The 14,793-nt window shown below is 44.5% G+C and overlaps 1 protein-coding gene across 1 annotated transcript; it reads right to left on the reverse strand.

Moving 5' to 3' along the window:
- Positions 1-11,589: 11,589 nt before the first annotated feature.
- On the reverse strand, positions 11,590-11,985 carry PIG-P (phosphatidylinositol glycan anchor biosynthesis class P). The gene has a single exon (XM_055076619.1). It carries the CDS (start codon positions 11,983-11,985, stop codon positions 11,590-11,592), a length of 396 nt encoding a protein of 131 aa, XP_054932594.1.
- Between the last annotated feature and the right edge of the window lie 2,808 nt (positions 11,986-14,793).

A 14,793-nucleotide genomic window follows, 5' to 3' on the forward strand; every position in this document is an offset into this window, starting at 1 on the left:
GAGGCCGAAGCGTGCCTGGGGGTGTTCGCATAAAACATTGGCTGTCCGCGATAGCGGACAGCCGATCTTATACTCCCCTGGCATGCGCAGGCCTCTGCGAGCCCCAACCCACGGACCAGTCCGGCTTCTAGCTTTGATATCCCCGTTGCCGCTTTGGTGTCCTGGAGGCGCCGCCAATAATGCGAAATAATGACACGTTGTTTTCATTAGTAAAAACATGATCGATTAAATATGATTGCGTCGAGCGCCAACTTGCGATGCTATGTTCAGCACAACCGCGCCCCGCGACGTCTGCCGGCACGCCTAGGGACAAGCGCATACACCGCGCGCCAAGAAACTCCTCCGTAGTACCTAGGCAGAGTCGTATTTTCAAGGAGCAAAACTCCCCACATTTCCTCTCTCGCACCCGCTCTCATTCGCGCATGCGCGCAAACGTCCGTCGTCTCCGCAAGTTCCACGCCCCGTTGTACCTACGAGCAGTTGGAAATACGCGCCCGGGCCGCGTTTTACAATTGCTAGTAGGTACAGCGGGGTATGGCGCTTTTGACGGCGCTCGACGTTTCTGCGCAGGCGCGAGTAAGAGCGGGTGCGAGAGAGAAAATCTGCGAGCCTTTGCTCCTTGAATGTGTCTCTGCCTAGGCACTACGGTGGAGAAGTTGCTTTGCGCGTGTAGCGTGCGTTTGTCCCTAGGCGTGCCGGCATGGCGGAGGGGCGTCGATTTTGTTTACGCTCCGCCGCTGACTGCCCGCGCGGTGAGGCAGTGGGCACGGACGCCCCGTTTGGTGATCACTGTCTCTGAAGGGGCAATGTTCTGACTGGTGTTGTATAAGTCGCGGGTCACTTTGTTAGTCGCGACGATAGATTGCATTTTTTACAAGCACTGCTCCAGGAGGGCACATGTCACCGGCAAACGCAGGCCTCAGGAGAGCACCTGAGGTTATGATAAAGCAGGCGGCGCAGGATCTCCGGGGCACCCAAGCGGCAGCCGGGGATCAAAGCTGGAAGCAGGGCGGCCCGTAGGTTGGAGTTGCGGAGGCCGAAGCGTGCCAGGAGGTGTTCGCATAAAAAAGCGGCTGTACGCGATAGCGGAAAGCCGATCTTATACTCCCTTGGCACTCGCAGGCCTCTGCGAGCCCCAACCCACGGACCAGTCCGGCTTTTAGCTTTGATGTCCCCGTTGCCGCTTTGGTGTCCTGGAGGCGCCGCCAATAATGCGAAATAGTGACACGTCGTTTTAATTAGGAAGCGACACGATTGAATAAATATAATTGCGTCGAGCCGCCAAATTGCGATGCGAGGTTCAGCACTGGCGCGCCCCGCGACTTCTGCCGGCGCGCCTCGGGACAAGCGCATACAACACGCGCTAAGAAACTCCTCCGTAGTGCCTAGGCAGAGTCGTATATTCAAGGAGCAAAAGTCCCCACATTTCCTCTCTCGTACCCGCTCTTACTCGCGCGTGCGCTCAAATGTCCGTCGTCTCCGCAAGTGCCACGCCTCGTTGTAGCTACTAGCAATTGGAAATACGCGCGCCTGGAGTGTCCATATAATTGCTATCGCAACAAAAGCATACGCCCATATTTTAGGCACAAAGAGTTATGTGTGCCTACCGGTGAGATTGATTGTGAAATTCAATTTTTTCTTCTCGAGTCAAACAAAATTTACTCGAGTTAAGAATGCTCGAGCACAATTAAGCTGAAAGGTATAGGTACATTAGAGTTATCTTACGTATCTTTATCTGGAGGGCCATCGTCAAAAATTCGGAAGTAATTTTCTGGAAAAGTACTTTATTTCATAATTGAACATTATCTATAGCATAAGCTATAGCAACGGGGAAGAAAGGTCACGTGTACTGTGGCTGAAACGTTAACGATGTTTATACAAAAAAGGGGAATCGGAGAACGCACGATTCATTTGGGGTCTGGGATGTGCTGAATGACCCAGCATGTCCCAATCAAGGACAAGAAGATAAACACCACGATTACGTTTATTTTCACCTGATTATATTCTCTGGAAATTCACACACTTGTATACCGTGGGTCAATGTACCCAGAGTTCAGCTCTGGCCGTGAAAGCCTTATCGAACTCCATCCGCGCGTATTAATTGCAAAGCAACCACTTCTCATGCCCGAAGGCTCGCTTCCCGCGAAAAATCTGCGGTCGGTTTCTGCAAGCTTACGGCAATCGTTCAATCCGCAGTCGAGTTCTTACATACGTTCTCTCTGTAACATTTGGATTTGCTTATACTCTCTGTCGCTCTCTCACTGTCATCTTTCTATTCCCCTTTCCCTTCCACCGACGCCGTAGGCCAGCCGACTAGACGCATTTCATTCTGGTTAATACCCTTGCCTTCTCGCTTTCTTTCCTCCTCCTCCTTGGATTTGCATGTAATTTCACGCTTACCATGTTTTGTGCCGTCCACGGGCGCATGAAGCTGGAGCCTGGAGCAGTGCTTCGTCGGTAAATGTCTATCGGCTGCGCCTTTGCTTTACCGTCACTTGGTGGTCACGTCCAGGCGCTCCGAGCATCTTGCGTTGAACGCTGGCGCGTACATCGGGAGAGATAGAGATAGAGAGGTAAACTTTTATTTTGTTCCAGGTATACGGAGTCTCGTACATCAATCGAACTCCACGACCTACTTACTGCACGACGTCAGCATGCGTGGAACGCACTGCGCAAGCGCTTCTCAAAGCATTGTCGTCTCTAGGAATGATATTCGATCAGGACATTGTAAAATTAATTTGTCAAAAATATTGTCGAATTAGCTGTCTCGTCTGCTCGGATTGGCCCAAATCCAGGATACAGCCTATTTCACAGGCTCAAAACGCCGCCATATATTACAGAATATCCCACTGCTCCGTGACTCGTCCAGAAAGCGCCTCCTCGAACTTCCTGAAGAAAGACGAGATAATTAGGCAGTTTCCCCGAGATTGTTTTTACAACAGCGGTGACACTGCAAAGCATATATCGAGGTAGTAATTAGGCAAGTAATAATAATAATAATAATAATAATAATAATAATAATAATAATAATAAAAAGTTGACCAACATTTTAGGATCTGAATCGCGGCGTCCGGAGAGTTCACAACCGCTTCCAGGCTTGGAAAATTGATGATGCTGGTAATTTCTGCGTAATAATTAGTTCCGACCAGTTTTCACACAGAAAAGCGAAGCTGAAATGGCGAAGAGCGCGACTATCAGGGTAAATATTTTGGGCAAAATTGTCGGAATTTTCCCAGTCTGGAAGCGGTTAACCGCTTCCAGACTGGGAATTGTTGAGGCCCAACGCCTGAAGTTACAATTGTAACTGTTCAGACGTTGGGCCTCAACAGTTTATATTGCAATAGGATCGAATGCATGACACTATTGGCGAAAAAAAACTATAACAAATTTTTCATCATCATCATCATCATCATCATCAGCCTGTTTTATTTCCATTGCGGGACGAAGGACTCTGCCTGAGATCTGCAATTACCCCTGTCCTGCGCCAACCGATTCCAACTAGCGCCAGCGAATTTTCTCATTTCATCGCCCTACCTAGTCTTAATTCTGCCGTCCTCGACTGCGCTTCCCTTCTCTTGGCACCCGCTCTGTAACTCTAATGGTCCACCGGTTATCTAACTTACGCATTAAATGACCTGCCCAGCTCCATTTTTTTCTCTCAATGTCAATTAGAATATTGACTATACCCGTTTGCTCTCTGATCCTAACCGCTCTCTTTCTGTCTCTTAACGTTATTCATCGTTCCAGCGATCTTAGCGCGGTCTTTAGCTCGGGTGCCCTATCTAAATACATGTAAAAGGAGAATTCGTTTTTATCGCCAACCACTGCACCAAATTTGACGAGGTTTGTTGCATTTAAAAAGAAAACTTAAAATCTAGTGACTGTTGGTTTCGAATTTTTTATTTAGGTCATCAATTTTTTATTAAAGAATGACAAAAATCGAAAACTTTCATAAACGAAACTATCAAGTTTACAACTCTGTAACTCAGCAACGAAAAATGATAATACAATTCTGTGAATTGCATCTAATAGTACATTTAAAGCGGACAAAAGTCATACGTTACACATGAATCTCAAAAAATTTAGTGATATGTAAATACAGCTTTTGCAGAACCCTTGTAAAGAACGTAACAAATTCACGTAAGATATAAAATGACATACCGAATCTGTCCGCTTTCAGTGGTCTAATGGATGCTGTTTACAGAACCACATATCTGCTCTTGATGCAGAGCTATGAATTTGTAAACTTCGTGTTCCTATTTTTTTTTTTTTTTCAACCTTTGGAATATTTTGGAATTCTTGTAACAAAATTCAGGACCTAAATCGAAATTATGCTTCCAGAATTTAAATTTCTCTCTTAAATGCAACAAATTTCATTAAAATCGGTCCAGGGGCTATCTCAGAAAAATGTTTTTGCGTTTTACATGTATTTGAATAGGCCGCGTCGGAGTTTGGCCCGAGCTAAAGCTTCCTCTTAATTGTTCTCAAGTTTTTTTGTCAGTCTCCAAGTTTCTGCCCCATATGTCAGCACAGGTAAAATGCACTGATTACACACCTTCCTTTTCAATCATAATGGTAATTAAGCTTCCCGTCAGGATCTGACAATGTCTGCGGAATGCGTTCTAACCCATTTTTATTCTTTGAATTTCCTTCTCATGATCAGGGTTCCCCATGAGTAATTGACCTAGGTAAACGTACTCCTCCACAGACTCTGATCCTGAACTCTTGTTCCCTTGCCCGGCTATTCATCATTATCTTTGTCGAATTCTGCATATTAATCTTCAACCCCACCTTTACACTCTCTCTGTTAAGGTCCTCAATCATTTGTTGTAACTCGTCTGTAGTGTTGCTGAACAGCACAATGTGATCTGCAAACCGACGGTTGCCGAGATATTTGCCGTTGATCTTTACTCTTTCCCAGTTTAACTGCGTAAATACTTCTTCAATAACCTGGACTTATTGTTTTAGATTGTATGCCGGACCTGTAAAATGAAATCGCTTAATTATTTACCCGATATACGATTTTGTACATGTACGCCTGCTTTTCTTTTTTTTTTTAAGTGCATGAAATTATCCTTATGTCGAGGTATCGGCGTTCGACTTGACGATTTGAAGCAAGATGACATCTCGCGAAAAGCCACTCGCGCGCCATCGTTTCACTCGTAAAACAGAACCGCTGGAATTCCAGAAAAACAACACCCAAGAGCCGGCTGTCTGTGTCCCGCGAACATCTGTTTCGACGTAAAAGTCGTTGCGCAGTATTTTTTTTTTTTTTTACAACGTTTATCTCGCGCAAACGTCGCCCGTGCGTATATACCTTGCCTGTCGAGTCACGATGCAGTGCAATCGGCGACACTGCATGCGCGCGCGGTCGGGGTGATTCACAGCCTCATTCTTCGTGACTGCCGTAGAGTGCCGTCTCTAAGGGCTTCGCGACGCAAAGGGCACGCCAGCAAGAGCGTTACGTATACGCGACCTACTATATAGTGACGGCATGACGCTGGAATGCGGCAAGTCGTCGTGCGGCGCAACTCATGCTTCACAGCATATAAGGCCCCGCGTGTGGCCACGTTGTACCTAGGCTAGGGACAATTAACTTACACAATACGCAGTGAATGTGACATACCCACACTGAGCATGCGAATAAGAAAATAAAAATAGAGAAAAGGAGGGCAGATCCAACGCACTTGCTCGAATTTAGGTTAAGCGAAGCTAGATATGCAAAGAGACATAGTGATGGGTCGCAATTGCATTTTATTTCCACTTTATTTACACGCACCGCAGATAAGCATGTGCACCGCTACTACCCGGAGAAAAAGGCAAAGGCATGCTACGCCCGAGATGATACAGTATTATCAAGATTGCGCTGACTCCAGGATCGGCTCGCGTTACCAGCCACATTAATACCGGCATCACACGGCGCACTTTTGATCGCGATGAAGCCCGATCCGGATCGAAACTCGCTACTGCGATTGGCTCCATCGCGCAAAGGAGCCAATCAGGACAGAGAAATTCGATCCGCATCGGGCTTGATCGCGATCAAAAGTGCGCCGTGTGACATCGGTATTAAACTCTTGCGATGACGCAATCCGATCATTGGTGTCAGGATCGGCCCACCTATGGTTGATTGCAGTCTCCGGTATCGGCAGAATTTGCTCGACGAGAATGAGCACCGACCAGCCACGCTAAACGCCGAAGAGGTAGTAAAAAAAATAAAAAACAAAAAAAGAATTGTGCAGATCCAAGGCAGTGTGACAATCAATGTTATGCATAGCATTTTGCAGGTACCTATCAAACATTGTTTGGAGTTCAGCAGAGCGTTACTGGGTGGACCAACGTGTTTCTCACTCCAGGTAGTCCAAATTTCCGGAGTCCCCTACGACTACGTGCCTCATAATCGGATCGTGGTTTTGGCATGTAAAACCCCATAATTGAACTTTTAATGCATTTCGGTAAATAGGGTAACTGCGTGTGTGACTACTGCAGTCGCACAGCAGGCCCTCACCTTTACAAGCAGTGCGAAGACGACCATGTTGCGGACGATCATAAAGTGGCAACGACATTACTTCTACGGTGGCCGCTTGACGTTAACTTATATACATGCAGGCTATTAGACGGTACACACAGTACTCATTTTAGCAAGGGAAACGCAGATTGTGAAGTCGTCAGTGACTACATGTTATACAACAGCACGTACATCCGTGAGCAAAAGAGTATGGACTACACGCTCACAAAAAAAAAAGAAAAACTTAATTTATTTGTAATTAAGACGACCAAACAAATTGGCTAGTGCACTGGAAAGTTTGCTATGCAAAGGTTGGAAAATCGTATTTATCACGGAATCAGTGGTCCGCATACTTTTGCTCAAGAGAGCACCTAAGGTTATCATGCCATGTACATTATCTGTTAAAACTATGATGGCATTTGACTCTGGAAAATAAACATTGAAGCATGATTAACTTATGCTGATCATGAAGTCGGCACAATGCCACACAGTTTCTATGTGGCGTTAGCTGCTATGAGGTAAGTATACCGTGGAATGTGGGCCGATCCTGGAGATGTGCCACTTAACACAGTGCCCCAAAATGCGAGTTTTAACGAGGAAAGAAGACAAGAAAGAGGCACGGTGTGCAAGCGCCAAATGTTTCAGAGCTAATAATTTTATACGCTTTACTTTAACCTACCCGATTTTTGACCAATGCCTCAGAGTAGGTATGTGCCAGTAGATCACAAAGTTCTACATCTACCCATCTATATATTTTAGAGCTGGCTGGCCTTGGAACAAGAGAGGTAGGCGTGCAACCTATGTGTTAGAGCACCAGGCTGTGGTGCTATTCCATTTCATATTTGTTCACACATTAATTTTCTTTTAATTAAAATGAGGTGAGACAGGAACCTACCTACCTAACGCAAAGTGTCTCGAATGAGGCTAAGAATCATTTGCGTTAAAATTTTCATTTTAAGAAATATTGCGGCTTGGTGCTACATCACTCTTAGAGTTGTCCCCAGACACATACGTGATGTGAAGATGGCATAACTAAACACCTTGCAGTGACAACCAGCTTGCAGCATGCTATCTTTGCTACTTGCACTACAGTCGTGTCTTCTCCAAGCTACTGTATACTTCGTTCTTTTTCTAAATAATTCAGAATTTAAGCAGTGATAAAGCCTGTCCTCTACTGTTTATATATACATATCCTTCCGCACGTGGCCGAGTAATGCTCCCATTGTTCTGGTGTGGCAGCGAATGTTTACTGCAACTGATACTGCCCAAAGCACGAGGCCAATATCAGTGATCACTATCACAACATTATACATATTTTGCTGCTGCTGCAAGTACTCCATGCTTTTAATATATTGATTCTAGCAAAAGTCACGCAAACGTAGCATTAATAGGCAGACTACAATGTGGCCAAGCAGCTTCTCAATACTATACAGGTGACAATATATGTACTGTGCATACCACCTATAATATACCAAACACAAGACACCATAAACCACTAATCAGATAATTTCGACAGGGAGTGGAGGCCAGAACTACGGCTTTGCCAAATGCGTAATGTAACAAGAAAGTTCTTATAACCGTCGGGACCAGTTCAGGGCGAGTTCATATTTAGAGGCATGGCAGATGAAAGACACATCCCTGTCACATAATAGTTATTCTTATCGCATCAGTTAATTTTGTCCCGTATCTGGCGATTAGTTGTCACCCAGAATGCCACAATGGCTGGATGTGCATAGCTGCACTGTCAGAAGCATCGATTTTTCATCTGCCCTTGAATGAAACAATAAGGCCACTGACTTATCAGTCACCCGTTGTCAACTTTGCCAGGTGGTGGAATACTGTCCAGCGACCCACATAAATACCTAGCTGCATGCTTAGTTCAAGTTATTGCGCTGTATGTGCTTGCTTACACTGTTTTCCAGTACCGGGGGAGTTGGGACTGTTTCATATATTGGGTTTGACGCCACTAAGCAAAGCTTCAGACTAATTTTGACCCACCACAATGGAGTTCTTAGTGTGCACATAAACTTATAAGCATACAAGGTTTTTAAACAAATAGATTTATTTTGCTCTTTCACCTGTATTTGTGGTCAGCGTTTGACGGTCGGAGGTTGGAGCAATGCCGTCGCAAGAAGGTGTGCATTTGGAGTTGCTCTACACAGCCATATGCAGCAACTCACTGCAACAAACGTACGTCGCCAAGCAGGCCATTCCTTTAATAAAGCGAGTAACTTTCTTGAAACAACTGGCTATTTGCTCATTGAACAGCCGAATCATCATAACGTTTTCTGTACATTTTTTTTTTCTTCGCACTTCGCATCCATCCAAATGTGGCCACTGCAGCCGGAAAACAAGTGGATGGTGGAAGCGCACGGTCACAGTGCTTCGATCAAGGGCAGTCTGGGAAGTTACGTGACCACGTGGTGTTGGTTTGTACCTCCGATCTTTTGGAGGAATACCTCCCGGATAACAAAGGGCAAAAGGCCTGCGCTCACTGAATAGCTAGCATTATGATTCGAAACAGGGTATTACAGAAAAATCGCGTTAGGTACACACCACGCAGCGTTCGCATTCCCCATTAACATGCACGCTCTCGTAAGCCTTCCTGCAATACGTCCAAGACTCAAATACAGTTCGCACTCAGCGGACAACAAGGAGGCGCATGCACTTTCCTGCGATTACCTAAACAACCCTCATGGAACTTTCACTACCTACTACCGGGCATCAAGGCCAACTGTGGCAAACGTCATGGCTGAGAGTTATGCGTGTGTGTGTACCTTCTTAGAGCAATTTTAAAGACGCATCCGCAATCCCGATCACAGCCATCCAGTGCTCGCCAAGGCAACGATGCGGAGCAATAGACGGTGACAGAGGTGCGATGCCAATAACACAAAAGTTTCTTGCCACAAATAGTAGCAAGGCTTAGCCTCTTAACTGATCCCTGGTACAGTTGACCACTGCACTTCTCTTTAGTTATATCTCCCTTATTATTCAAGATGCTATGGCGACTCTTCGAAGAATGCTAAACCATCGAACACCAGTGCAGTCTACATATGCCGATGATATCTGCATATGGGTCTCCGGCTACCAGCATCGTCGCCTTGCACGAGTAGCCCAGGAAGCAGTAAATGCCATTCAGGGCCACTTGACAACGCTTGGCTTATCTAGGATACCTGGCCCTCAACCAGGAGGCCCGGCTTTGATTACCGGTGTCGGAAATATTTTTCATATGCTTTCTGCCATCGTCGTCTATATTTTACTTCACGCTTTCTTTCTAATAAGTTGGAAGGGTTCATTACTATTCACCGTCCTCCGGTATGGTCTCGTGGAGAGTCCTGACCCTGAATAAGCCGAGCGCTTGTCAATGGCTCTACAATTTGAAATGGCAACCAAATGGCTGAAGAAGGCTTGTCTCTACAATCAATAAAGCTTCTAGAAGAAATCTGCAAGAGTTTTGTCTCTGGCATTGTGCATGCATGTGCCCAGAGCTCTTCACGCGTTCTAGCCGTGGAACTCCCCATAGGCCCCATGTTTCAAAACCCGAACACTGGCGAACAGAGTAAGGGCCCTGAACAGACACTGTCAAAATCCATGACGTCAGGATGAGCTGGTACAAAAACTTTACAGGCGGCACTGCCACCCACATTTAATCTTTGCATTTTCTTCTTTTGCCTTATCAAGCCTCCTCTCAGTCGGATGTTTATATGTTTTGGTATTATAGAAGGGTAAGTTACTGACACAGCTCTACATGCTCTTTAATTTCCCTTCCAAGGGACACTAAAGAGAAATACTAAATCAGTTTAGACTAATAAAATATTACTTCAAAATTCTATCCACGTTAATTTTGGAGCTGTAGGTTGATGATTAAGAGAAAATGAAGGTCGACATTCCATTATTTTATGTTAGCGTCATAACCCCAGTGCTGATACGTCAGTGTGACTTTAAGAGTTTCATAATATTCTCATATTTGAGACATTGTGACTCAGAAAAATGTTTCAGGAACTTGCCAAGTTCAGTCTTTGGATCAGTCTGACACTGAGCTGGTCTGAAATCGAGTGCTTAAAACACACTCGCCTGGTTCATTCAGAGTATCGTACTGTAGCTCAATGTGCTTGAAGGAGCTCTCACCTTTGAGCTGGGAGCGCTGAGCAATGTCTAACACAATCTTGATCACATGTCGACATCGATTGTTCTGGGAGGAACTAAATGTTTCTCTGCCTCTATAACCCGAAAGGGCTCCGCATCGCTGCAAACCGAGTTGGAGTGCTGTAGGAACCATGCAGTCGGATGTACCTTAAGAAAATTAAAGCAAGATGCATAAAAACTATAAAGCAAGTCTGGCTCTTTTGCTGTCTACAATTCAAAGACAGTGCTTCTCACCACCGTGCTCGTACTAAAGAGACTCTAAAGAGGAGTACCAAGTTGAGCTAAATTAAAGGGACTGTATACCATTCAAGGACCTCTTATTTTGTAGCGCAATAGAAAGTCAACCATTCTAAGTGTCTAAACGCGCAGGGGTTCTATGGAAAGTGAGTAGAAATTTCTGAACTAGAATTTTTCAATCCATGTAGCCTCTTCTTAAATCTGTGTGTAGACATCCCGGACACTCATTACTGGGCACTATGGCAATGTCATGCCGGTAAAATTGAAAACTGGAAGTGCACAGGGTTTTCGCAGGAGTGGTTACTTTATGTAACACTGAAATTATGACTAATAGCTGCTTTCAGCAAGTATCGGTTGCATAAGTCTGTTAAAAAAAAGAAGAAAAGCCACTTCGCAAGTCTTAAGAATTTTACTGCTAGTAAAATGAGCAAAATACTTTTACATTCACAATGTCACAGTGACATACTGGTGCTTGTGTATAGGCACAAAATTCATGAAACGGAAGCTTGGGCTTCATTTTGTCAAGTAATTAACCTTACATTAACAAACGAATGAAAACAATACTTTACCAGACAAAACTCATTCTGTGTTCCTCTTCAGTGTCCCCTTAACTACCTATAATTCATGCCTTCTTCATTTCTGTTGACTGCGAAACTACAGCTTGAAAGCCATTTGCTTTTAAAAAGCAGTAACAGGAGCTTTTAATTCTGGCAATCACTTCGGTACAGTTCATTGCACACCTGTGAAATGTGGATGTCCTTGATTGGTGGTATGGCACCATCGATGGGTGGCTTTCTGTAGTCATAAACAGAGTACTTATCACAAATGGTGGATGGAGAGTCCATTGGGGCTGTAGCAAAGGCGATGATGGCGGGATAGAGGAAGAAGCCAAACACCAATATGGCCACGACACCAGCCAGAGGCACGGCAATGGCCCACACCTTGTCAGGAAAGTAGGTGATGCCCATTGCCTTCAGCCAAGAACTTGGGATGTATGCCCAAAGCACATAAAGAGCAAGTCCCAAGTGGCACGACACATACAAAACATAGCCATAGATCGCCCGGCTGGCCAAAGGCGCCGGTGTCTTGATGGCCATGTCAGGAATGTCTGCTGCAGTGGCCTACTCAAGCTGTCACAGCAAAATGGCTCAGGAGGCAGGGCCAAATCGGTGAACTGTGTTGATGGCAAGCAATAGAAGGTCAAAAAAGGAGTTGACACTGACCCTCAACTGTTTTGCTTCCTTAGCAGTGAAGCTCCTGCAAGAGCAAAAAAAAAGAAAAAGAGGTTCATTTAGTTCTCTTGCTGTTGGCTGCATACCTTGCATAGCATGTTGCACAGACGCAGTAGTCACTGGCAAAGCTGATGACACAGGAACCATATTTTGAATGCATATCACCTTCAATGTGCAACAGATTGCTAAGTCAGCTGGGGCAAATGAGAGAACAGAAATTTGTGGGCAGGCCTGTCAACAGTATTTTCGCATAACTTAAATCGGAATGTGCTCCAAGACAGTGGGCCGCACGGACAGCACAGGCAGCAAGAGAACTGTGAAATTTATTTAATACTTCACATTCATTTCCTAGCAAATGAATGTTTGTTACGGTGGCCGATTTCATGTTGGAGGTCAGGTAGCATGAAATAGAAAGTATTGCAAACTCGGTACAGCTGTAAGCAAGCCTAATATTACTTGCGGACATTCCGCAGGCTAATATATGTACTGTTATTTGGGTATCATGTAAATGCACCACACTAAAGAAGCTTTACAGAAGTGACAACAAGCTATTTGAGCCCAGTAAAGTAAAGAATGTTGACTGGCTCTCCCATCGCACAGGGCTCCATAGTGTTATTGAAGAAGCAAGCATTTTTTGTTATGTACCTGCTCAACTATAGGAGACCTTCACAACGCAATTGCTTATCAGACAAGTTACTTTGCTGGGTAACCTTTCCTACATTATCTCTTAAGCTTTTACTGGAAAAAGAAAATCAGGAAGAAAAGAAAGAAAAAGCCTACAGCAATCCATGCTTGTGGGAAGTTTAATTGTAGACAATCTTGGACCTTTATGAATGCCTCTCAAAAATTTGAAGTACGGCCAGATTTAGTATAAATTGCAACATGATGGAGACTGATGTTTCATATGAAAGTTTAAACTGGAACAAGCAAGGTAACAGGAAACCAGACCTGCTTGGATAGTTGGTATTGCTTCAGAATTCTGGCATTCAATGTTAGAATGCTTCCATCTCTTGGCAACTGATGCTGCTGTGAATAAATCTCTCTTTGAGACTCTTGCAACGTGTTGAACGTCTAAACCTGTACCCAGCCCACAGAAGTTTCAGCAGCTAGAAGGCAGCAAATACTGAAATTACACATGTGCCAAACTTTGCCATAGCTGGTTATGCAATGCAGAAATAGGCTTTGGAAGAGTAAAGGAAAGTGCAGAGTAACACGAGGACAAAAAAAGAAGGCACAGTGGACACACAGTCAACTGTGCCTCCACTGTGCTTTCTTTTTCTTCTAGTTTCTCTGCACTTAACTCCCCTTTAGTCAAGATGTACCAACAAGCCCACATGGCTACCCTTGTTGTTTGGAAGAGTATTTTCGAGCCAGTTAGCGAAATGTAGTGCAGAAAAATTTGAAGAACAAGGATAGCAGAGAAAAGAAGTGAACAACGTTCTGTTGGCAATTGTGCTGCATATGCATAACCTGCTGCAGGTTTTGAAAAATATCGTACGATGTCACAAAACAGTAGTCCATGCAGTCTTGGGTGATGGATGTACTTGGTGACGGTGGCATGTGTCAAGTAATGCTAGCTGCCACATTCTGAATTGCTTCTAACACGCTGTTTAAGTACAGAAGGGGAGGCCACATGAGTGATGCCTGTTGCAGTTGATAGCAGATAAATGTGGTGTACAAATTGTCAGTGTTCACTTAGCACTTTCTACATAGTTTCAGAAAAGGTTTCCTTTTTGGGCGTATTTGTTTTTTGTATTGTTTTTTTGTCCGCCGAAATCAAAGGTTCATTTTCTGTCACATATTTCATTCTACCTACTCTCCCAGCAGGTATGTCTCTAAACGTGCTGTCTAGATTGCGTAAATAAATTTGCTTTCCTTGTGACAGCAATTCACATGGCCAAACGACTCTGCTTAGGAAATGAGAGGTAGAGGCTTAATCTTAAACAGGCTTGTTTAGCCGTAAAATTTAGTCCGACTAAAAACAGCTTTTGCAATAAAACGCTGCAAACTTACGCTGCGAGCACGCGTCCTTCCAAGGTCAGTTTCTTGGAGCAGCCAGATCTCTTTGGGTCAGAGTCAATTCGGAGCGAGTTGTACACTATCTCTGCGTCTCTCTCCGACGGAAATGGCACAGAAACACGACTGAGAATTTGACGATAAGGAATGAGTTGTGAGTTGGTTGGTACAAGCCGCATTTCCAACAGAAGCACGGAGTAAACAGAAACCTTAGAATCATTGACGTTGTTCTTGGTTATATAAATGTCTACATTGCAACTGAGCCACTTCAGAAAAAACAGAAAGTATGATTGACTGTACAGGCTTCTGATCAAGGATACGCTGAGAGATCCGCTTGAGAGGTGTCTTCCGAATTTCCTGAAGAAGTCATTTTCATTGCTTACGTAAAGCTGGTATTAAAAACGTCATAAGATTACATACTCTAATTTGTACTAGCCAATATTTATTTCACGCAATTCAACGAACACGCGTCGTTTGCGTTGCCTTTCCTTGGCATTCCTGGACAAAATCACTTAAATTATTTAATGTTCATCTAGAAGTAGCATGGTAGTCAGCGCCGCTATACGACTTTTACGAAAACATTAGGGCAGCGGCTTCAGTGCTCCTTTGTTTATGCCATCTAGCAGTGAGCCACTGCCGCCGCAAGCGCCACGGCGC

The sequence above is a fragment of the Dermacentor andersoni genome, chromosome 2, assembly GCF_023375885.2.
Source record: "Dermacentor andersoni chromosome 2, qqDerAnde1_hic_scaffold, whole genome shotgun sequence".
NCBI classification, from domain to species: Eukaryota; Metazoa; Arthropoda; class Arachnida; order Ixodida; family Ixodidae; genus Dermacentor; species Dermacentor andersoni.

What these genes read in the sequence shown, in the direction of transcription:
- PIG-P (XM_055076619.1), bottom strand. Translation starts at nt 11,985, where the DNA reads ATGGCCATCAAGACACCGGCGCCTTTGGCCAGCCGGGCGATCTATGGC.